The 24,253-nt window shown below is 46.2% G+C and overlaps 2 protein-coding genes and 1 long non-coding RNA gene across 6 annotated transcripts in view; 2 read left to right on the top strand and 1 right to left on the bottom strand.

Moving 5' to 3' along the window:
• Positions 1 to 864: 864 nt before the first annotated feature.
• CC2H21orf62 (chromosome C2 C21orf62 homolog) lies at positions 865 to 19,196 on the bottom strand. 4 transcript variants are annotated; one of them, XM_053220615.1, is made up of 4 exons: positions 18,876 to 19,196; positions 10,615 to 10,732; positions 9,216 to 9,547; positions 865 to 2,595 (listed from the first exon to the last, which is right to left on the bottom strand). In XM_053220615.1, exon 4 carries the CDS (start codon positions 2,528 to 2,530, stop codon positions 1,871 to 1,873), a length of 660 nt encoding a protein of 219 aa, XP_053076590.1. In that variant the 5' UTR covers positions 2,531 to 2,595; positions 9,216 to 9,547; positions 10,615 to 10,732; positions 18,876 to 19,196; the 3' UTR covers positions 865 to 1,870. The 4 variants fall into 4 exon arrangements, with proteins under 4 accessions (XP_053076590.1, XP_026897500.1, XP_014918072.2 ...); XM_027041699.2 differs by lacking the exon at positions 9,216 to 9,547; XM_015062586.3 differs by lacking the exons at positions 9,216 to 9,547; positions 10,615 to 10,732 and having other exon boundaries at positions 18,876 to 19,194.
• Positions 1,481 to 13,717, top strand: LOC113594388 (uncharacterized). Its single transcript, XR_008297560.1, has 4 exons — positions 1,481 to 1,595; positions 1,685 to 7,143; positions 7,830 to 8,125; positions 11,514 to 13,717. It is a non-coding gene; the product is annotated as an uncharacterized LOC113594388 (long non-coding RNA).
• A 1,908-nt stretch (positions 19,197 to 21,104) lies between the features above and the next one.
• Positions 21,105 to 24,253, top strand: part of LOC128315120 (uncharacterized) — a 4,195-nt gene continuing 1,046 nt past the window's right edge. Inside the window, exons 1-3 of the mRNA XM_053220614.1 lie at positions 21,105 to 21,378; positions 22,977 to 23,125; positions 23,222 to 24,253. The exon at positions 23,222 to 24,253 is cut by the window's right edge and continues 1,046 nt beyond it. Of these exons, the coding sequence (XP_053076589.1) occupies positions 21,299 to 21,378; positions 22,977 to 23,125; positions 23,222 to 23,703 (711 nt within the window). The 5' untranslated portion in view covers positions 21,105 to 21,298 and the 3' untranslated portion in view covers positions 23,704 to 24,253. The remainder of the gene's footprint in view (positions 21,379 to 22,976; positions 23,126 to 23,221) is intronic.

Below are 24,253 nucleotides of genomic sequence, written 5' to 3'. Positions count from 1 at the left end.
ATTACTCATCCTTTCACTTGTATCCTTCTTGCCTTCCTTTTTCCTCCTGTTTTCTCCTTGTCTTCTTCTGTCACTTTAATCTTACCTCTCAAATACAATGTCAGTAATGAGGTCATTGCATTATCCTATTAAGATTCATACTTTGGTCGTCATTTTGGCCTAATTTAAATACTGACATTATGGACTCACGCTAATTAGCCCAAATGGCCAAATCCCCCAACAATTAAGCAAATGTAGACATTTCAGGTTATTTCGGTCACCCTATGTTTAAAATTAAGAGAAAAATGTGGTGAATGTGATCTGAAATCATCAACCTCAAGATATCCTGTTATTTGATAATAAAACTCTTTCTTACCATTATCACATTATGAATGCGATTATGTCTCTGCTTCCTCCTGCATTTGACTTGAACATTTGTAGCATCATCGTCATGGATTCTTTACATTCTGTCTCAATGGTAAATTGAGTATATGAGGAAAAGTTTTCTTTGTACCTTGAGGTCAGTTCACTTTTTAAAAATTTTTAGGGGCGCCTGGGTGGCTCAGTCGGTTGAGTGTCCAACTTCAGCTCGGGTCATGATCTCACAGTCTGTGAGTTCGAGGCCCGCGTCGGGCTCTGTGCTGACAGCTCAGAGCCCGGGGCCTGTTTCAGATTCTGTGTCTCCCTCTCTCTCTAACCCTCCCCCGCTCATGCTCTGTCTCTCTCTGTCCCCAAAATAAATAAACGTTAAAAAAAAATTTTTTTTTTAAATTTTAAATATGTTGCTTCAGTTCTTTTGTCACCACACCTAAGACCCTTTTATGTCAACCATGTCAGAGAAAGTGTCTTAACTTCCCAGAATTAAACATCCAGGTGGACTAAACATTCTTTTGTTAATTATATTTTAGTAGTATGAGCATTTGTGCCCATAAGAACCACATTCTAAATGATTATTAGGTTCCCAGACTAGCCCCTAGTGATGTTAAATGTAGTTCTTATTTCTGGAGTGGAGGAGGAGGGGGAGGGGGAGAAAAAGCCGAAGTGATACACCGGGGACCAAGACGGAGGAAGGCAAAGACAGAAAGAATGAAAGCAAAAGGTCCACAAGAGAAACTCCCTGGGTTTAGGTCTTGCTGTAAGCAAAATGTTGAGATCTATGCCATCGGTGTTTGTGTCCCCTGACTTTTCGTTTCTGTATCACACTCCTCAAATCCCAGTGCTCTCCTTTGGTCCTAAGGTCCCACCCTCACCAGGCCTGTTCCACTCTCAAAACTCCCCTTTCTCAGTGCAGACGTATCTAGCAAGGTCTTTGGAAAACATCAGTCTAAAGAGAACCGAATCATTTTGTGGAACGCATAGTCCTGAAGCATCTGAAATCTAGCGTTCTCTTCTTAGGGGAATTCCAGTCCAGTGTAACAAAACGAAGCAAGAGAAAAGAAACTAAGGCAGTGTTTTCAAGGAAGATATCTTCCTTGGGGCGTCATCCACTGTGCTGAGTCCCGCTAAGCAGTCCTTGACATGACCTGCTTTCTCCATTCCCCATCTGATGTTTCTGCCCAGACCCCCGGAAGCCCGGGCCTGGCCTCTAGCTGGCTCACAAGATGTTCTGGACTGAAGTAGGTTTTTTTTTTTTTTTTTTTTTGCTTTGTGTTTTGGGGTTTGGTTTTTGTTTGTTTCTTTCTATTTATTTTGTTTTTCCGAACAGCTCCCATGGTTGGGCTCGGAGCGGAGCAGAGAGGGCTGGCTGTGTATATGGCCTGTGTATATGTGAATGGGGGCTGGGCTGACAGGTGAAGTTGAAGGTAAGGATACCCATGGCCTGGTTCCCAGATTCCTTTTCAAGTTCTCCACAGTTTGCCAAAGTTCCTGGAGGTTGGAACCTTTTCCAAAGTTAGTAAATGAACGTGACAACATAGCTTTGGTTGCTCAAAATTGGGAAGGTTTCGAAGTAAGAAAAGTGGGGGAAATGGTTGGTGGTGTTGGCAACGTTTTCTATACTGTATGCTTTTAAGGATGAATTCCCGTTGAAAAGCGCCACGTCTAAGAATGAGATACACATACATGTATGCCGGCCTCCGGGTAACCGTGCGGGCTTCTCTCCGGGTTCACTTTCCCTGCCGTCGTGGATGAGTAAGCTCTGCTCTGGCAACGGCTGCCTGGCCTCGGTGTTGACCCGAAGCCTCTCCAGACCGCAGATAGCCAGGTATTCGGCAGGGAGAGTGTTGGGGCTGCACAGAGAAAGCTTCAGGTCCCGGACCAACGTGAAGTTCAGCAGAAGGCCCAGTGCATATGCATCTGTGAACCAGACGGTCAGACGGTCATCGTAGCTGGTTTGCTCTATTGCGGAAGGCAGGACGGTGTGGCAGCTGCACATCAAGTTGGCCAAAGTGTAGTCACAGTCCCGGACGTCCGCGGAGCAAGTGCAGTTCCGAATGGTGTTTTCCTTCGTGAAGATCAGAGTGCTGTTCCTCTGACCTCCTGTGAAGCAACCCAGGACAAGGATGCCCAGGGCGCTGGTCAGCAGGAGGCTGTGCCCAGAAGGTGGGGCCATTCTTGTCTCAGCGTGGGCCCGCAAGGTTGTGTCTCCCCTTCGTGAGCCAGTTCATTGCAACTCAACTGAAAGACAAATACACAGTTGTGTTATTGCAGGCTCTCATTAGAAATATGCGGGTCATGGGGCGCCCGGCTGGCTCGGTTGGTAGAGCATGTGACTCTTAATCTCAGGGTCGTGAGTCTGAGCCCCATGTTGGGTGTAGAGGTTGCTTAAAAAAATAGGAAGGTTAGGGGAATGGAGCCCCCTAAATAATCCATCGCAAACATTTCTCTCTTGTGGTTCTATCAAAGGCAGGCAACGCAAATGCCTGAGTGGAACCCAAGTGCAGAAATGATCTTTTCTCAGAGCCTCGTGAGAGGCAGTGGCCAGCCTACCCGTGTGAGGCATAAAACTCCCTGTGATGTCTGCTGGGAGACTGACATACCAGCAGCAACAAGATGGGGTGCCAGAGATGAGACCCAGTGCGCCTGTCTGGGTGCACCAGGGATCTGTGGTGCTTTGAGCGTGCACACTCTTCAAACATCGTGTTACTTGTATTGAGTACTCGACAACCCCTTAAACGTGCACATTCCCTCCTCCCCTCAATATCTGACTTCCTGGAATTCAGGAGACCAGCAGCTCCATGATGGACTCAGCTATCCAAGTGCTACCTGTGAAACAACATAGCATGCATACCAGCGAAACATTTAATGATAACCTTTAATTTCTAACTAGACAAACATCCCCCCCATCATATTAATCTGTTTATAGATCCATTGATACTTTCCTGGTCTCCTAGAAATAGGAGTATTAGAGTAGATTTTACCGTGTTAATAGACCATGAAAACACTAATCACATGCCAGTTACTTGCAATGAACTTTTCATTGCCTCCTTTCCCAGAACACCTGTTATAAATTGATTTTATCAAGTAACTTAGTGTAAGGCTCCAAAACTAAGCAATATATCAGCACTGTTAAATGACCTAAACAAGATAAGTCCATGCTTAGTGTAAGGAGCAACATCAATGTCCAATTTGGAGGAAAATGGCCTAAGTACTTGATATATAATAGATGCGTGGTATTCTTTTCTGGTGAGGTTGGAATGAGACACACGTTATGAAATAGGGCTCCAGGTTCCAGTCTTGCAAGAATAATTACATTTCCTGGGGCTCCTGGGTGGCTCAGTTGGTTGGTTAAGCATCTGACTCTTGATCTCAACTCAGGTCATGATCTTGCAGTTTGTGGGATAGAGCCCCATGTAGGACTCTGTTCTGACAAGCAGAGCCTGCTTGAGATTCTCTCTCTCCCTCTCTCTCTGCCCCCCACTCCCACTCGCTCGTTCTCTCCCAAAATAAATAAACACTAAAAAAAAAAATAATTAAAATAAGAATAATTACACTTCCCCTGAGTTAGCTGATGGCTGACCAAAAGATACAAGACCAAAGATACAATTCAATTAATCTGAATTGACCAAAGATACAATTCAGTCCGTCTGCATGTACAAATCACCATGCATCTGGAAAAATACTTGGAATGAGGCCTCTGGCTCAGAGAGTCCAGGGCTGGTGACAGGGCCCTCATAGGAAGGCTGCGGAGGGACAGACGAGTCAGTCCGAGGAGCTGAACGTGTGTCCAAAGAGGGTGGTGGTGACAGCAGGAAAGAGGTGAGGCAGACGTGCAACACTTAGGGTGCAAGATGAGGCCCCGAGGTGGCAAAGCAAGGCAAAGAGAAATCCAAGGGAGGCAACGCTAAAAATGCCGGGGTCAGGTGGACAGGGAGGAAGCACACGTTCGTCAGCAGGTGGCCGGAGACTAAAAATAAGCTCAGCTAAGTAAACTTGAACAGAAAGTAAGACACTGGTTCACAGGAATCATAATATCATTCATTCATTCATTTGCTCATTCATTCATTCATTCACTCAGCAAATGTTTACTGAGAGTTCACTAGCTGGCAGGCACTTTGCTGGCTCTGGGGATACAGCCCAGAAGACAGCGAGGTTATGGAAGTTGGATTCTAAGCGACTTGATTCTGCTTCCAGAGCCCAAGGCGGGCCAGGCCTGCGTGTGAGGACCAAGGGCCTGCAGCAGCAGGGTGGAGAGGGAGGCAAAGGCAGGAGTAGGGTGGGGCTCAGCACGGGCCATGTGCCAAGGCCGAGCAGAAGACACAAAGATGAACAAAACCTGTACCCTGCCCTCCAAGGGCTCATAAGCGGAAGAGGAAGACAAATAGGGCAGGACTGAGAAAGGCCCTATTGAATGTACGTGTGGTTATAGGAACGCAGCAGAGAGATAGGTTAAAGTCCATTTGGGGGACTGAATAAGGTGCTTTATATAGTGCTTTGTGTTGACTCTGAAGTTGTTACAGGGTTTTCTTAAAGGATGTATTCGTTAGTGCATTTTGTCATAAAAGAAAGGGCTTTGAGAAATGCTCCCATAGAGCCAGCATTCTTCCTGAACACGAGGTTTAAGGGTTTTAAATAGTTTTAGGATGTGGTGGTGACTACCCCACTTAGTAAGGAGCAGTGACTAACTTATTAATTACAAGATAATTTTAGATGATCGGTTGTCCCCGATTCCGCTGGAGGTTTGTTTCTAGGACTTCATGCCCCAGTAACGCTTTCATATCAGAACTGAGAAAGCTGTCATCGACACCACTGGCTTGCTCTGATCTCAGCCTGGAGGGGAAAGGGAGGTGAAAAAGGGTCTATCCACAAGCCTGGAACCTGGTGAGAAAAGTGTCTGCTTCATTTTCCAGGTGCTGATACCATTCAGAGGCATGCATGGAAGAAGGAAAGAGGTAGGAAGGGAAACAGACATTGGTTTCCTGAAACAAGGGGAGACTAGAGATCATAAAAGGTTTGCGAGCAGCACCTCTTCCCGGCCCTGCAGTCAAGTCCCTGGCTGGATCTCAGGGTGGCCCCTGCCTTCTGGGTATCAGGGAGTTCAAAGGCTGGAACATGGAGGCCGGATGCATGAGGCCTGGTGTTGGCTTACAAAGTAGGACAAATATTCCTGGTAACAAGCCTATGGGGTTTCCAAAAAGATGCTAGTTGGACATTTTTCTCCTTCGGTTTTACCCTGGACTTCTCTCTTTAGATTTGTTGAATGTGGATTGTGATCACCCTGGTTTTACTGTGTATTTATTCATTTGTGGGCAGATTCCGGCATGGCCTCAGCAGAATGGGCACAGATACATCACACTGTCCCTGCTCCTTCCTGTGCCCCTGACCATAATGGGTGTGGTGCCATGGGGAAAGGAACTGTTGTTTTCCTCTGCGGGTTGCTCAGCTTGTTAGAAGGGAAATCTTGATCTACTGGTGACTGTCTTGTCTCCAGAAGGGGGGAGATTGCCCTACAATGGAGCCAACAGAGAGGAGAACAGACAAGAAACGCAGAGACATTTCTAACAACTTTTTCGAGCACCGGGATCAAGCCATGCCTGACATCCTTCTTTGATTTCTGAAATAAGTGAGCCAAAAAATTTTTCCCCCTACTCAAACCAGTCTGAATTGGATTTCTGTAACAAGCAGTGAGAAGAGTATGCTGACATTGGGCAAACTATCTTTTGCCCCCCCTTCTTTCAATATACCTTTGTTGCGTCCTTGCTGTGTGCTGGGCATGGTGTGTGATAATCACTATAATAGCATTTTGTATGGGGTGTTGAGTCTACACCTAACTTCGCCTGGAAATGGAAGATGTTATAACAAGCTTCACAGAAGAGGTAGTATCTGAGGAGGGGAATAGTTCCTGAGTAAGAAAAAGAAAAGAAAAGGTTATCTATGTAGTTAGCACAGGGCGATCAGAATTTGAAACATCCAAAAGTAGGACAGAGGGGGGCGCCTGGGTGGCTCAGTCAGTTGAGCATCCAACTTCGGCTCAGGTCATGATCTCTCGGCCTGTGGGTTCGAGCCCTGCAGGGCTCAGTGCCTGGAGCCTGCTTCCGGTTCTGTGTCTCCCTCTCTTTCTGCCCCTCCCTCCCCCTCCCCCAAAGCTCTGTTTCTCTCTGTCTCTCAAAAATGAATAAACATTAAAAAAAATTAATAAAAAAGAAACCAAACAAAAGTAGGACAGAGAGACTGATGGGCTATGGGGATGCTGGTGGGAGAGGGGAGTGGACGAGTCCTGTTGGGGGAGCCTTCTGACTTGCTCTGCCTCATCATTTTCTTAGTACCCCAGCTTGTTGTGTGCCCATCATCAGGACTTGCCTCCTGTGTCCTAAGAGGAGTCCCCCCACCCCATCCCATCCCCCACCACTGTGGGCGGGGGCTTAGTAGGGGGCAGGGGCAATGTGACGTATCTGTGCCATTTTGTTTATGTTATGGTGGATTCTGCCCACAAATGAATAAATACGTAGTGAAACTAGAGGAAAAGTTGATTCCTCCCTATGTTATAGTCTGAGGCCACTGAGGAGGTGGTGGTGGGGGGGAGGGTGTGCTCTGCTCCACGTGGTCATGTAGGGGCTCAAGCTTTCATCCACGGCTCTATCATCTCCCAGGCCTTTGGATCCTCTGTGGGCTTTTCGATCACATTTCACTGACCAGAACGCAGCCACGCGGCACCCCCTCTCTGCAAGCAGCTTGGAAACGAGGTCCGGCACTGTGCCAAGGGAGGAGAGGACGACGTGGGTATCGGTGGGCACTAGGAATGTCTGGCAAGCTTAATACGTGGCTTTATGCAACCATCACAAACACCGAGGTGGTCTCAATCCACCTAAATTTTTTCAGGCAAGATGTGAAACACCATGTACGATCATTAAATCTTGGAGCCTTTAAATCACCGAACATGTCGAAAAACTAGAGCTACCATTCAGACCGGTTCAAATATTAGTTTTATGTCACAGCTGAAGAAATCCCGGTAGTAATTAATGCCAGCAATTAGCTGCATGAAAGCAAAGACTTCTGAAGTGAGCAGATACAGACATCAGTTACTTCAAAACAAATTCCACACAGATTCCTTCTCAGTCTAGGATTACACCCGACATTTAGATAATGTTTATACTTGGCTCCAAGAGGAATGTTTCAAACTGGACTAGTTCTGTTTATAAGAAGATATTACTAGTAAGAAGATCGTGTGTCGGTGGGAGGAGAGCCTTTGGACCGTTTGCCCAAAACAGATTTGAAATGTCTTGAATAATGATGGTTTGAACTCTATAGTCTCAACACAAAGGAGAAAAAATACAATTGTGGAAAACTGTGATGGTATTCCCCAAATTCTAACAGCAACTAGCAATTCAGCGTGATTTCCCACTTTTAATTCAGAAGTGAGTTTAATTTGAAATTAAAAGTGTTTTTGTTTGTTTGTTTGTTTGTTTTGACAGAGGAAAGGCACTTAGGGAAAAGTCTCGGTTGAAGCAACTGGGGCCAATAAGGACCAGAAACGGATGAGATGCTCCAGCAAGAAGCAGAGGGCCTGAAAGAGAAATCTGGACCCCAGACACAGGAAGAAAGGCAGAAGACAGCCAGCGTCCAGGCACTTCAAAGAAACCCACTCGGAAGCCAGGACTTGGGGAGCTAGGCAAGGATGTCTCACAAACGCAGTTCCCCAAGTGTGTTTCTGCAAAACTCCTTGAAGGTTCTGAGGGGGGCGAACAGGAGAGAACTTCCAGACAAGGAGGTAATTTGGAATTCTGGGTGTATCCCACCTGGCGAAACATAGACCTTACTCTTGAAGTGTATCTGATCACGAAAGTACCCAGTGTTGCTAACACCGAGACCAGTTGAGATGGCCTCGCTCACCCCAGGCGTCGAATGGGTTGCCCAAGGAGTTAACTGCCCGAGTAGGCAGTTAATTAAAAGGCAATGCGATTGGTGAGTGCTTATTAATGACATGGAGCCAGTGTTGGGCACAAGGACAGGGAAAGACTCGCAACGGGGTGCTTGAGGGCCAGCAGAGAAGGTCTTGGGGGAAGGGAAAGGGAAGGGCTGCAACTGGAAGGGTCCCTCGAGCAAAACCTCAGAAACTGAGCACTTGGTGTATCTGGGGCCCATGAGCTGGAGCGCAGGCAAGGCAGGGTTAGGACAAACCCCGAGATCGGGGGTTTAGTCTTCAAACCCTTCTGACTCTCACCCCGTTAATAAAAACTTAAAAAAAAAAAAAAACCTCTCCCCAGTGGGGCGCCTGGGTGGCTCAATCGGTTAAGTGTCCAATTCTTGGTTTCGGCTCAGGTCATGATCTCACGGTCTGTGAGTTCGGGCCCCACGTTGGGCTCTGTGCGGACACCACAGAGCCTGCTTGGGATTCTCTCTCTCCCTCTCTCTCTCTCTTCCCCTGCCCCGATCACTCTCTCTGTCTCTCTCAAAAATAAATAAATAAACTTAAAAAAACAAAAAGCCCTCTCCCAAAAATGTAACTTTTTATTTATGAAGGCATTACAACTACCCTATTGATATATTATCTACATTGTGAGTCATACACAGAGAGTAGAATTTTTTTAATTTGAGACAAAAAAATAAAAATGAGACTTGAGTACCTTCAACTCAACCCACTGGCTTGGCTTGGGCACTCCCTTGGCCGCAAACACCACCTTTGGAGGCCCCAGAGAGAGGCAAAAAGGAGGCGCTGAAGGTTTGTGAGCAGGGGAGACCTATTTAGTTCTGTGCGTCAGGAAGGTCATTCAGGCAGAGATGGATTGGAAGACAGAGACAGAGAGAGCACAGTGGGTTCTAAGTAAGAGAACACTTCCGTATTTTCTTTGAGGGTTTACCTCTCTCCATTTGCTGACTCCTGGCTCCAGCCTCCCTGGATAAATCTGTGTCTGTGTCTCCAATCCTGGGGTGGGTGGGGCGGCCAAAGAGGGGAGGATGAGGGAGGCACAGGTGAGGACAAAGGTCCTCGTGCCCGGGAAGCAGGAGATCCCAAGGGAACAGCATGGGGAAAGCAGTCCCTGTTTCCTTCTTAGCATCCCCACATGGCTTGCCTGGGGCTCGGCTCTTCGAGATGCCCACCCTGCCCCTGCCCCTCGCTGGAAAGGCACAGCTCACCTTCTGAGCCAGGGGCCTCTGGGTGGTTTCCTTAGATTGGCAGCGAGAGCAGCTCCTGGCAAGACAAGTTACAGGTGAGATTACGGAGTTGGCACGGTATCTTTCCTGTCCCCAGGGGCTCCTTGCTGTGCCTTCATCTCAATTCCTTGGTCAAGGCTTATTCACTCTTTCCAGATGCCTGCTGCTAAAATCCTGCTCTCACATAGGGGTCTAAGGGCACTTGGGTAAGCCTTAATCTAGATTTACATAAACATATTCTTGCCCGAGCGTATTTGCCCTTTAGGCTTTATCCCTACTTGTGCCTTGTTAAAGGGATGGCAAGGATTAAATAGGAAGTCTGGGAGTCTGTGGGGCGGGGACTCCTCTTGAGGACACCAGAGCTGAGGGATCACCTGTTTTCGGGTCCAGTTCCCACTGGTCTGTGGCTGTGCAATCACCCTTCCCAGGCAGGCCAAGGAGAACGTCCTGCCTACTCTGCATTTGTGCATGAGATGCTCACGGGGATACTCTAGGTGTAGGACCTTGAGAAGCTCTTTGAGAAAAAACGGATTTGGGGCATTTTTCTTTTCTTTGGCTCTGTCTCACAAATGCACCGCAGGAGGTAGGTTACAGATACACTCTATGTAATATGATATTTGTTTTTTTAGGTTTACTTATTTTGAGAGAGAGCCAGGGAGGGGCAGAGGGGCAGAGAGAGAGAGAGAGAGAGAGAGAGAGAGAGAGAATCCCAAGCAGCCTTCGCACTGTCAGCATTGAGCCTGGGGCAGGGCTCAAAGCCACGAATCGTGAAATCAAGACCTGAGCTGAAGTCAAGAGTCAGATGCTTAACTGACTGAGCCACCCAGGCGCCCCCATGTAAGATGATATTTACAAGAGAAGGGATAGCTTTGTTGTTTAATAGTCCAAAGCTTATAATGTTGAAAGGAACATGAATTTGGGTCTCTCCCCAGCGCTTTCTTACTGTGGTAAGTGTTATCTTTTCTTTCCTCGTATTCCACCCCCAGCCCTGGTGTTATGAGCCACTGCATTTTCACACGCCCTCCCGAGTGTCTGCCTCTGAAGACACCGCCTTGTGCACTCTCTGTTGATGAAGGGCTCTTCCCGCCCCTGGGCCTTACTTACACAGTTCACAGTGAGAGGCGCGACACAGGATTCACTGTGATCCTGGTATGATCCGTATCTCCTTGGGTTTATACAGTGGGCGCAAAACTGTTCGCTATCATCTGACTTATTTCCTCATCTAGAGAAAGAGGAAATAAAGTTCACGTCTCCATAAGTTGGCATTTAGGCAAAATTAACCTCAAGTGTGTGGTTCGGGTCTCAAGAGCACACGCTTTATTTTTGTGATGGTTCGTGTTCAACTCGCTGTATATTGCGGGCCACTCAGAAATGACTTTCGGAGTCGTCTCTGTCAACATGGCGCGGGGATGATAATACCTACTACACTAGGATATAACGTCAGTGTAGCAGGACGCACGTGGAAATGTAGTCTGTCCGTGAGTACTGTTACTACTAGTAAGTATGCTTACATATACATGGTACTTAGTACTCTATTAACTATGATGTTTTATAAGGTCGGAACCATAATGATAATAGGGATATATTAGCATGCTCCGTCAGGGCATCCCAAAAGCCACCCCAAAGAAATATAAAAGTTACTGGTGCATTTAATGCACTACTTATATCAAAAAATTTGAATAAAGAACAGGCTCAACATAAAGCAAAAATGCCTCTTTGCCCCATTTGTCCTGTAACAAACAACAACTCGGATTTACAAATGTCCTTCTGCGATTCTGGGGAACAGGAGGGCTTGCAATCATTAGTGAGCAAAACCGGTAAATTGAAGTAAGTGTCCAATTCCCATTTCTAAATTGTTCAGTGGGGCAGCAGGGTATGGACTGTGATCAAAACACTTGCTTTCTGGTTTCTTCTTGTCCCTGGTAGATACGGTGGGGGCTGAGTAAGGGCCCCTGTAGGTGTCCGTGTCCTAATTCCTAGAACCTGTGAATCTTGTCTTCCAGAGCAAGAGGGACTTTGCAGATGTGATTACATTAAGGATCTTGGGATGGGGAGACCCTGGATTATCTGGGTGAGCCCAATGTAATCACAAGGGTCCTTCTAAGAGGAAACCGGAGGAGACAGAGGAGAAAAAGGCAATGTGGCAACAGAAACAGAGATCGGAGCGATATGGCTGGAAGCCAAGGAATGCCAGCAAACTCTAGAAGCTGCAAGAGACAAGAAACGGATTCTCCCCTGGAGCCTCCCCAAGGAAGGAGCCCTGTCAACACCTTGACTTTAGCACAGTCAGCCTGCTTTTGGACTTTGACCTCCGGAAATGTAAGAGAATACTTTCTTCTATTTTAAGTCACTGAGTTTGTGGAAATTTGTTAGGTAGTCATAGGAAACTAATATAGAGAATATAAGGTAATTACAAAGCACCCATATCAAACCACCCTTTGGACTAAACACACACACTAGGGGTGCCCGGGTGGCTGTCGGTTGAGCATCTGACTTGGGCTCAGCTCAGGATCTCGTGATGCGTGAGTTCAAGCCCCGCGTCGGTCTCTGTGCTGACAGCTCAGAGCCTGGAGCCTGCTTTGGATTCTGTGTCTCCCTCTCTCTCTGCCTTTCCCCCACTCACACTCTGCCTCTCTCTCTCTCTCTCAAAAATAAACGTTAAAAAAGTTTTTTTTAAACACGCTAGCCACTCTATTTACAGCCCTGCAGTGTTTGCTAATTGTTTCCTGTGTCTTACTACTCTCACTAGACTGGATCGTAAGGAAGCTCTTGGGGTAACTCTATCCCAACCTCCATTACTGGCTTTCTGAAATACCAAGCTCAAAACTGTCCAGAGTAGTCATGCTGCACTGGGTCCAGCCCAGCGTAAATGAGGCATCTGGACATGTCTCATGAATTCCGAGGGGGGCCTGTATCCAGGTGGTGATTTGCATGTGTGGACCTGTCGAGGAAAAAAGAAGGAAGCGTGAAGACGGTGTGTGAAGGCCTGGGGCAGGGCTGAGTGGAGGGACAGGATGGCACTTGTCTCTTCTCAGCCCAGACTAATTAATGCCATGGGCTGAGTCCTGTGGAGCCGCAGGCAGAGGCTGCATGGACAGCTCTCAAGAACCCTGAGATGTGGGGCACGAGTGGCCCCTATCTGGGTGACGACACCGGGCTGGGGACAGAGTCATTCCCCCCACTTGCGCACTGAGTGCAGGACAGCTCTGGTACGATGAGGAAGGAGGGACAAGCAGCACCATTTGGCCTTCCCTGGAGGATGGATGGGAGTGCCCCTGGTCACTCCTCTTTGGGCAGTGAATCAGTGGGGAGCCCCATGGCTAAGGCAAGGGACAGTCACCATCCAATGGTGGTTGGGGAGAGAATCAAGTGAAGGGATCATTTCTGAGCATATGTAAGACATTTCTGGGGGCTCTATTGTGTAGACACAGAGGTAGGAAGGAGGCAAGGCTTTGTATCAGGGAGGTGGAAACACAAATCGGCAAAATGCAAGCTATTAATGTGCATTTGAACTTATTTGTGCCCAGTGGTTGGTGAAGCCAGGACTCCTTCAAGGATCAGTTAATTACTGCTTTTAGATTAAATGTATTCAATAATGGAAATGGACCTGAGAGCCAACTTGAACAAACGAAAGCATTTTGTGTTTTGAAAGCATTGAGCTCAACTGGGTGTTGATTTCACCCATCGTTTGCTAATCAGATCCCGGACCCCTTGGTGTCGGTGTGCTGTGTAAGTCAGGTTTCTGATGTGGCAAAAACCTGGTCTTTTTGTTGACTGTGGTTTTCCCAGTCCTTAGCACAGTGCCTGATGCATAGAGCCACTCCGTAAATATTCATACTATCCCTACATTATAAATCCCTACATTAGCTAAGTCAGAGATGCATGTTACTGACCCTTTACCTCCACTTTTACCTTCCACCTCCTGGAATCGTGCAGTGTTATCATGTTACCAAAATCAGCAAGCAAAATGCATCTTCTTTAGCAGGGATTTCGGTGTTTGGCCTAGCCATGACAAAGGAAGCATACTGAGATTTTGTGTATGGGCAAGAGGATGGGAAATTCGAACCCAACATCCTACGCCTTGCCTGTGAGTCCCCCCCTGAAAGCCACTGAATGACATCTGGCAAAAGCCCCATGAAGCATCCCCATCCTCCGTGGCTTTACCGATCAGCACCGTGTAGGCTTGCAGTTGCCTAGGAATCTTCTCATAAATCTGATGGAGACACAGATGAAACACACTCTGTATGTGAAACACACTCGCCTGGAACGATGACCACGAGCCCCAAGTCAGGCTCCCAGATCACTGTCCTTCCATTTCACCCTACACATCCATCCAGGGCTCACAGGAAGAATGAGCAGAGTTGGTACATACTGATCTCACAGATAGTGGTGAGCATTAGAAGGCATCACCCTAACTGCTGTCCGTTGAGGGATTATGATAGCCCCCACTACAGACTCCCCCAAGAGCTAACCTTCAAGCGTCCAGTTTTATAAAACTAACCTGGAACTGCTTTGCTCAAATTACAAGTGTGAGGTTGCCAAGGAAAAATGAGTCAGAGTAATCCCTTTTCTAAGAGATGAGAAGAAAAAAAAAAAGCCTGCAAAGCTTTAATATTTTAATTACCTACTTCCAGAACAATAAAAAAAGGGACTAATATCTTCCACGCAGTGAGGTGCATTATGGCGGTTTCATAAAGTAGCTTGAGCTATTTCCCCAGGACAGAAGCCTTACGCTTTTTCCTTTCATCTGTATTCAACCATTCCAACGATATTCAATCTTAGAAGCATTAAGAATTAAATTTTCCTTTAGGGTTTTAGTTCCAAATATTGGAACCATAAGCAAGTTAAACCTTGCCGCTTTCATGAAAGACTTGTAAGGGTCTTTAAATGCCTCCTGGGAACAATGACTAAAGGTAATGTCAGATCCTGGAGCAGAAATAGGACATTAGGTAAAATCTAAGGAAATCCGCATAAAATGTGCACATTAGTTAACAATAATAATGTATCGATATCGGTTCATTGATTGTGACAAGTGCATGTCCCGTTCTGATGTAAGATGTAATAACGGGACACTAGGTAGGGGCATATGCAAAGTCTCTGTGCTATCTTCACAATTTTTCTGAGTCTAAAACTATTCTAAAATAAAAAAGGTGTTTTTTTTTTTTTTTGAGAAGAATGCCTCCTGATTTCATTGACGACTCCTTGAAGATTATTATTTTTGTGATAACAGAGGAGCTCCAGTGGGTCATCTGAGCATCACAATTTGGGCTAAACTGAGAACCCCTGAAATGGTGTCTAGGTGTGACTCCAGATGAATTCTTTAGCCCTTCTGGCCGCGAGAAGATTCTCGCTTTCTTAACGGTCCTGGAAGCCAGGCAATTCAGAGATGCAAGTGGGAAGTGATCCTTTTATGGAACATGGATCAAACTGGAAGGGAGAGGCATCAGGAAATATTGTGGGAAGAAGTCCTGAAGGAACGTGTGTGTGTGTGTGTGTGTGTGTGTGTGTGTGTGTGTGTGATACTTCCCTCACGCGGCTTATGTTGTTCCCTGTGTCTAGGAGAGTTCTGTATTTCTCAACTGCTGAGAAACCAGCCTCATCTCTTAAACTGTCCTTGGATCCCACCTCTTTCATGAAACTTTAGTAGCTACGGCTATGGATGGTGGTTCTTGCCTGCCTCCAACCTGTTCTCTCTCTCTCTCTCTCTCTCTCTCTCTGTTTTATTAGAGAGAGAGAGCGCATGCACGCATGCGAGTGGGGGAGGGGCATCAAGAAAGGAAGAGAGAATCTTAAGCACACTCCATGCTCAGCATGGAGTCCTACACAGGGCTCTATCTCACAGCCGTGAGATCGTGACCCGAGCTGAAATCAAGAGTCGGACGCTCAAACGACTGAGTCACCCAGACACCCCTCAAACCTGTTTCTCTTATAGGGCTACACCAGTCTACCATATAAAAGAAACTAAAAACAAGCTTTTTATGAGCAAATCTGTAATCATACAGAGAGACTGTGCATGTTTTTGTTAGGTTTTTGAGCCACTCCCATCAGGCTTTTGTTAATATCACTCCATTCAAACCATTCTCATCAGCTTCCCAGTGACTCCTCCCTCCAGCGTGCCAAATCCAATGGTCAGTTGCCTGGTTTCATCTTGCTTGACTTCTTACCAGTATTCGACACGGTTGCCTATTCTTTCCTTCTTGAGCAAAGAACTTTCTGTTCTTCCCTGACACCCCATTCTCCAGCTTCTCTCGCTACCAATGGCTGCTCCTTCCCACTCTCTTTGGCTGGCATCCCCTCTTCCTCCTTGTTATTGTTGCCTGCCCCTGGCTCAGTGCTTGGCTCTCTTCTCTGTGTATATCCACTCCTTTGCGTGCTAACCTATGGACTTAAATATTATCTATATGCTGATGATTAACCTGCTTCCAGACTCTTCCCTGAACTCCATGCTCATATATCCAGCACCTTGAAAACTCCACCTGAATATCCAAGACACCTCAAACATAACTTGCCGGATACACGACTCTTGATTCCCGCGAGAGTTCAGACTGCTGGGTAGAGAAGACATTTTACCGTATCAACATTTTTCGGCATCAACACTTACTGCTCCACAGCCTTGGGTTCCCATGAATAAACCAGCTAAATACAGAAAATGGTCATCCATGATGGACAACGTACTTCCCAATAAGAAGTGTGGGAGATATGTGGTGTCAAAAGTTCATTGAAATTGGGAACCATACATATGTTCAATTGATTAATAGTAACGTTCAATGACTGCTGCTTTCATGCCAGGTACTGTTCAAAGTACTTTTATGTATTTTATATCATTTAATCCTTAGTAAAATCATAGTAAAAGTAGACATGATGGCCCCATTTTCGTATCAGAAGATGGAGACACATAGAGGCTAAATAGCTTACTCAAAAGGTCACAGAGCTGGTAAGAAAAAGTTAAAATTTGAACCCAGACAGCCAAACATGTTCTAGAGAATTGTGGTGGAAATTGCAGTGTTATTTCCCATCCTAGGGTCACGTTTCTATACAACTGCCTCATATTCTATCACTAGACTCTGTGCCCTTTAACATAAAGCATGTATAGGAACCTCATGCTAGGGGAATAGGAAACAAAATGAATGAAGTGAGTTCCAGTAGGCGTAAGCATTTCAGAAACACTTTTTTATGTTTTATTATTTTTTTCACTCATATGTGGAACTTGAGAAACTTAACAGAAGACCATGGGGGAAGGGAAGAGGAAAAAATAGTTTCAGACAGAGAGGAAGGCAAACCATAAGAGACCCTTAAATACAGAGACCAAACTGAGGGCTGATGGGGGGAGGGCGAGGGAGAGGGGGAAATGGGTGATGGGCACTGAGGAGGGCACTTGTTGGGATGAGCACCGGGTGTTGTACGTAAGCGGTGAATCACGGGAATCTGCCCCCGAAACCAAGAGCACACTGTATACGCTGTATGTCAGCCAACTTGACGATAAATTATATTAAAAAAAAAAAAAAAACACTTTTTGAAAAGAACATTTATAAATTAGCTTTCAAAATAAGGACATTAGTTGAGTGTTTCTTCTGCATATGGGGGGCAGGCTACCTCAGAGAGCGAGCCAATGGGAAGTCTTAACTAAAATATGTAGCTACTGTACCTCTCCTTGACACAGGACCTTCTGAGAACTAGTTAACCAATGACTGCAAACCCCTTTCCATCTAATGACTTGGTCTATGCCCGGCTAATCCGATCACTGGGGTTCAGCCCCCATCCAGCTTGGCACATAGGCCCATGTCTGTGCCCTTGATCGTACACTCATGGAGCCATGTGGTTTGTCTGTTACTGGACACTGAATTAAAAAGTTGATAGTACTCCCCTGCTCATACTTGGTCTCTCTCTCAAAAATAAATACACATAAAAAATTCTTTTAGAAAGTTGATAGTATAACAGCATTAAGCAATAAAAATACTAGTATGGAAAAAGAAAATTGGGAAGTCTAAGTCAGCTGTTGAAAAGCACTCATTTCCATAGATACTTTATTAAAACTGTTATTTTCAGAAATGCCCAATTTCTGTAAAAAAAAATTTAATGAGAATCTTTTTTTTGTTCACACATACTGCATTATTTGGTCTAAAAATAAAGGTTAAAAATTTCCCAAAGATCACTGTTTTCATTAAAGATTTTTTTCCAAACAAATGAGGCCTGATAATTTTGGTAGTTTTTAAAGACAGGTTTTTATATATATTATGCATAATTTCCTCTCCTCAGTATACACCAACACTTTTATTGCTAAAAAAAAAAACAAACAACAAAAACCCTGCCCCAAACATGTTTGTTAAAGAATGAACTATATGAACAAGAACTGTGTAAGAATTACCGGTTTTGGCTTAAAAAAATCCCCATCTTCTTGCCTTGTAGTACAGTATTTAATATGTTTTTTCACTTTTAAATAAAAGGACAATTTTTTTAAAAAAAGATAACGAGTCCATATGTTAATACTCATCTAAACTTCGTTTCTTATCTTCTTACGTTTTCCAATGAACAGTGTATAAAAAAGCAATAAATGTAATGCTGTCACATAAGAACAGAGCAAAGGAACAGTATAAGCTGATGTTTTCAGAGTTCCCAGTTTTCTCTGTTTGGGATCACGATAAGGAAAAGAGCTATGATAGATCAGCTCTTTAAAAAAAGTTTTTTAACGTTTATTTATTTTTGAGGGACAGAGAGAGACAGAGCATGAGTCGGGGAGGGGCAGGGAGAGAAAGGGAGACACAGAATCCGAAGCAGGCTCCAGGCTCCGAGCTGTCAGCACAGAGCCCGACGCGGGGCTCGAAGTCACGAACTGTGAGATCATGACCTGAGCCGAAGTCGGACGCTTAACCGACTGAGCCACCCAGGCGCCCCTGATCATCTCTTTTATGTAATTGTTATTTCGTGTTGAAGACCGACAGGGAAGTAGAGCCAAATGTTTTAAATAGAAACCACAAGCCCCGGATCCATGGAGATATCTGTTATATAATAATATTACCCTAAGTAAATTTATCTGTTTAGAGACTAAATGAGAAGACCATTTCATTCTTTGCTGAATGCCTTGGAAACGTTTCCTTTGAAAGGCAGAATCTCCATAAAGAGCAATTCATATGCCTGGAAGCCTGAAAGAAACCAAACCAAACCAAAACAAAAAACACTTTCTTGGTAAAAGCCACCGTAAGTATACATTATGCTCCGGCAATGTAAATTCTGCCGGAAGACGGGGACGCCCACAGTGGCTCTTCAAAGGGTCGCAGAACTTGCCTGCAGTGCAGCCGAAATTCGGAAGCTAAGAATAACTGTCTTACGAGACACACTTTTCGAGAAAGAACGGAGGAGTTACTTACATCTGGGAGTTGCAACGTGAGGCTTGCTTTTCCACGCTGCGGACCTCCGGACCTCCGCCTGGTTCTTCACCCTGGCTTGACAGCTGGTTTAATCTGCAAGGCAGGATGGAATGCACTTGCTGTTGTTTTCCGGTTTCAGAGGGCCAGCGGCCCCGGCCGCTTCCATGGCAACCGGGGGGGGGGGGGAGGTGCCCGCCTACTAGCTTCATTAACCACACAGCAGGAGAGAACCTGCCTTGGGGACCGCTGGCCACTGTTTTGGGGTTCTACCGTGGAAAGTTTCCAGAAGAAACTAGGGAGACCGCTGCCGTCTGCTGATCCTGAAGGGCTGACAGGAATGGAAGAAATTTGACTTCAGCAGGAAATCGAGTGGGCTAAGTATAGAGCATGATATTCCTAGATGCTTTTACTCTCGTGATTTGGTCCACTTTCTGGTCTGATGAATTGTTATGGATGCAAATGCCTGAACTGGGGGGGGACTGTCCTCTTGTGGGTGTTCCAAAGAGAAAAATGGACTCATTTCAACTCCAGAGAGGTTGTCCTGTTCTCACTCTTTTTTTCAGTTCAATTTTTAAAATATTCAGAGCCGTAAAGCAAATAAATTTGGAAAAAACATTCTGTATACATTAACTGATGAGGGGCCAGTAAACCCTGGAGAAATCAGATGGATGGTGGTGATGGAGGAACATCTCACTAATTAAAAGCTCTAAAGGAAGCTAAAGCAATTGATTTCTAGTTACCTGGATGTAGATTATCCAATATTTTCAAGAAGAGAGCACCTTGTCAGGGAAATTCATTCACTTATATATTATTCATCTAGGGAACCCTTACTACATGCATGTGCTGTGCCAAGAGCTTCAAGGGACAACAGGGATAAATGTCATAGTTCTTGTCTTCAAGGAAGCTACAATATGGAAGGGGTAATTATATAAGTTGATTGTGAAAAATATTTGGAGGCAGGTACAAAGGAAATACATGAGAGTTTCAGGGAAGGTGAAAAATATTCGGAGGAAGGTACAAAGGAAATGCATGAGAGTTTCAGGGAAGGTGGAGCTACCTGTTGGCAAGGACATTGGCGACATCTTTGTAGAAGGGTAGCATTTGACCTGGGGCTTCAAGGATGGCTGGAATTTGAGTGGTCAGATATAAGGAAAAGGGACAATAATGCCTCATGGAGTGAGTCTTTGGCCAATGGAGAATGTGAGCCGATGGACGAAAGCTTCCTCTTTTCTCACCCCAGACAGTCCTGACACCCAAGTCATCTGGCTTCGTAGAGGACCATGGACCAAGCAACCCACGCAATCAAGAAAATTTCTAGAGCAAGGGTTTGGAGGTGGGAGAGCCCCATGCCTATTCAGCTCTTTGAAAGCCAGTGAATCATAATCAGGAGCAAGGGAACTGAGAATAGAGAGAATCCACTCTTTCCAGTGTTTACTTTTAGCAAGGCAAACATAAATTCTATCATATGAGAATAGCGGAACACAGACTTTGGTTCAAATCTTGATTCCACTACCTTCTTGAACATTATCGTTTAAACTTCATGAGGTTCAGTTTCCTAATCTGTAAAGGAGATAGTAATACTTCACTGCAAGGTTGAGGTGGGGATTAAATGAGATAATATATGTGGACGGGACCCCTGGGGATGGAGGAAGGGAAAGCTGGCCAGACGAAAATGAGCCGTCCCAGCTTTCCAGAACTACTGTGGCTCATCCAGGAGTTCGACACACCTCTGTTCCAATGCCTTTCTTGCCTGCCTCTGCTGTAGAGCCCAGAAAGCTAAGATAATCAACTTGCAGGGTCTTTAGCTACCATGGCAGCTGGGGCTCCAGATATGATTTCAGCTTTACTGATTACTTCTTGATCTGGAACTAAGTCACGTGGAGAGAGGACCATGGGGGCTTTGCTCAGGAACTGAGTTCAGTGGGGAGTGAGAAGAGACTTCTGGGCATCTCTGTTGCTGGCACGGACCTCGCCAGAATCGGCCAGGTCTGGGACCTTGCACTCCGGGGGTGGCTTTCTGATTGACCTGCTTCCTGGTCGTGGCAGACGTGTCCTGGCTTCCTGTTGGAGAAGGTGGCCTCTTATTTCAACAACTTTGCGACTGTGGAAGAAGCAGCAGCTCCCTCGATGGCCCAATTTCTCGGCGACTTCCTGAGTTCGACCTAGAGTCTGTTCAACCCTCACCATGACTCAAGAGCTGTCTAGTGTCTCAACCCTCCCCATGACTCAAGAGCTGTCTAGTGTCTCAACCCTCCCCATCTAGTGTCTTAAATCTCCTTGCTGTTACACCTGCTGGAGCGGACTCTGTTGGTACCTGCCTCCTCTGTTTCTTCTTCCCATGTGAACACAGAGGTTGCAGGAGCTGTTCCCGTCACTGAGGAGGGCAGAGCAGGAACGTGGAGCAGCCTGGTGCCTTGGGGACAATGCTGAGCCCCTACAGTGGCTCCGCACCGCCCAGTCTATGGGACAATGACAACATCGCCTGCCCACGGGTGTTTGCTGAGTAAGAGAAACTACATAAAGTATGGGGCAGAAGCTGGGCACAAAGGAGCCATCGGATAATGGTGGCTATTGTCATTATTACTCTTTGTTAGGACATCGATGCCTTCCAGGACCTCTTGCTGAGTGGGGGACTGGGACAAAGACATAGAGCGTGTGGAGGCGGGTTCCTCCCTGGAAGCTTGGAGGCCAAACAGACAGCCGCTGATGAAATACGGCTGGATCTCTGTGTGTAGCAAGTTAAACATTTACCACACCTTCATATCTCTCCATCTGCCTAAAACTTCACTTCTAGAACATGTGCTCTTTGTGTTAACGGGGTCACACAGTTTAAGTGGATTTAGCAAAAATGAGTGTTGGGAAGACTAATGAACCACCCCGCCCCACCCGCTTAGGATGCCTGCTTCTTTCGGCTGTGGAATCAAAGGCGGTGGACAAGTGTTTGTTCGCCGTGGGCTTGAATTCTACTTTTGTCCTTGACTAAATTTGTTTTCCTTCCTTCCTCTCTCTCTCCCTCTCTCTCCCTTCCTTCCTTTCCTTCTTCCTTTTTTTCTTTCTTCCCTCTCTCCTTCCTTCCTTCCTTCCTTCCTTCCTTCCTTCCTTCCTTCCTTCCTTCCTTCCTTCCTTCCTTCCTTCCTTCCTTCTTCCCAGAAGAGCATTGCAGGCTCCTGATAGCACATTCAAATAATACCCAGTGCACTAAGTAAGAGTGAAATTCTGCACACCTCTCCAACTTCTCCTGCAGAAATAATGCCAGTTACAAGTCTGCTTTGAGGCAAGTCTTGCTCTGTCTTCAAACTCTCGCAACCGCTTTGATTGTTCATTAACATGTTGGTTACCTAAACTCTTTTCAAGCGAGGGCTCAAACGCCAGTCTTGCCAAAAGCCTTTCTCCAAGTATCATCATCTGAAGTCTCTATTACCACCGGCTAGCCACCTCCAAATCGTCGATCTGTATCTTTTATTAGTGTTTGCTCCATCCTGGGCAACTTCAGGACGCATCTCAGGTTCTGTCTTTCCCTCCCAGCTCCTTCTGTGGCGACGTGAACATCCCTGTTACTCAGTTTGCTGCAGGATACCGAGGCTCCTGTCCTCACCAGGTAGCACTGATCGTGCTCTAGATCTTGTCATCGGCATGTGGCCTCTGTTCCAACCTCAAGTCGCTGCTGTCCCATTTTTGTTCTTTCTCTCCCCCACTCCCACTCTGCTTTACCCCCACAGAAGCGTCTGTGTGTGGGGTGCCTTGGCTTCACTTTGTCTGTTTTCCCTCTCTTCACTCTGTGATCAGCTGCTTCCACGTGCCCCCCCCCCCCCCGCCGCCAATGACCCCTTGCTGTATGCACCATTGCAGCCCAGCCCTGGATTGCCCCCGTGGTCTGCCTTCTCAGCTCCCACTCGTAGGGTGCAGGCACTCGTGGAGAAAATGCAAAGAGCTAGAAGTTCCTAATGTTGAGCTTCAAAGGGACCCCTGCTATTCGGCCATCCTTCCAGCTTGCTCTTGCCCGATGACTTTGATACCTCTCCTCTACTCGTACCGAACACCCCTTCCTATCACAGTGCCCTCATTCTTATAAGCCGTCCTTGCATCTTATTTTCTTGACAGGAGCCAGGCACCTGGTCTGAGTTTTCTTATCGCCCTGATCACAAAAGCACACGTCTTCTTAAACTACAGACATCTCGGATCGGGCACCTGTTGCACACCTCCTCGGATCCTTGTGGCCACACTTGTCTTCTACTCTGGTCACCATGGTGGTAAGCAGCTCGGGCATGGGTCCAACCAGCTGCACATGAAGGCAGCCTGCGAGCACGTCTTGCCTTCCATGCTAAGGCTTCTCTGTTTTCACCGAGGTTTGGGACACGGCGGACGACCGTCGGCATCCTCGCCAACGCTACCTGGAAGTGCTGGGGAGTTAATGCCTCATGGAATATTCTCTGACCAACGGAGGATACAAACGGATGGATACACGCTACCTGCTTTCTCGCACCATGTTGGCAGTCCTGAGGTGCGTGTCACATGGGCCTCTCATGTGCTTTGTGGGGTCAACCAACTCAGTAAGAGAACCTCTCATTGCTTCACTCTCCTTCACTGCTGCTTCTGGGGATCACAATCCCCAGCAAAGTATTTGCAAGGTAGGTATCTTTCTCTTGTCGTCCTCTCTGGGGAAACCAGACTAAGACACATTCTTTGTTCTTTCCCGATTCCAAAATATTCTTCCTCCTCTGAGCTAAAAACTAACCCTTCCCATTTCCTGAGACAGTTTTCTTCTATAATGATATCCTCCCCTCCTCCAGTAAGTAAAATCTTGACAGTTTTAAGGGATGTATCCTGAGAGTTTCAAAAAAGCCTACTTTTTGAGTACCTCTCTTAGATATAATTACCTCCATAAAATAGAGTACCTGAAACATCAAAGTGATGTCTTGAGACTCTTAAATGGTTTTATGAAGTGCTAAAGCAATTTTTCATAGTACATCACCTGCATAGCAACATTATCCATGAGCTTGCCCGGATCTACAAAGACGTAGAGTTCCTACCATTTCATGAGAGTTCAAGCATATACAGAGATGGGTAGAGAATCACAATGGCGCGGTATGATACCAACGTTGGGCAGCTGGCCGGTGTTGCTCTCCAAATAACTGACCATTCACGTACAGCCGTTTCATGACAGACACGAGTACAACGTGTGCCTTGGCAGAATTGAAAAATTACTACCTACCTTGGACTGTGGGGGTCAACGGCAAATGGTAAGGATCGTGAACACGGAGGCCACAAATGCCAGAGATCTACTTTCTAACTCTAAATCTCTACTATCTGGACTTTGAACTTCAGAGGTGCACAACCTCCTCCCCCTGAAAAAGCAGACCTTCACCCGACTTTATAGT

The sequence above is a fragment of the Acinonyx jubatus genome, chromosome C2 (genome assembly GCF_027475565.1).
Source record: "Acinonyx jubatus isolate Ajub_Pintada_27869175 chromosome C2, VMU_Ajub_asm_v1.0, whole genome shotgun sequence".
Classification (NCBI taxonomy): Eukaryota; Metazoa; Chordata; class Mammalia; order Carnivora; family Felidae; genus Acinonyx; species Acinonyx jubatus.
Note: the sequence above shows the minus strand (reverse complement) of the source record. Positions and strands in the feature narration are given on the sequence as shown.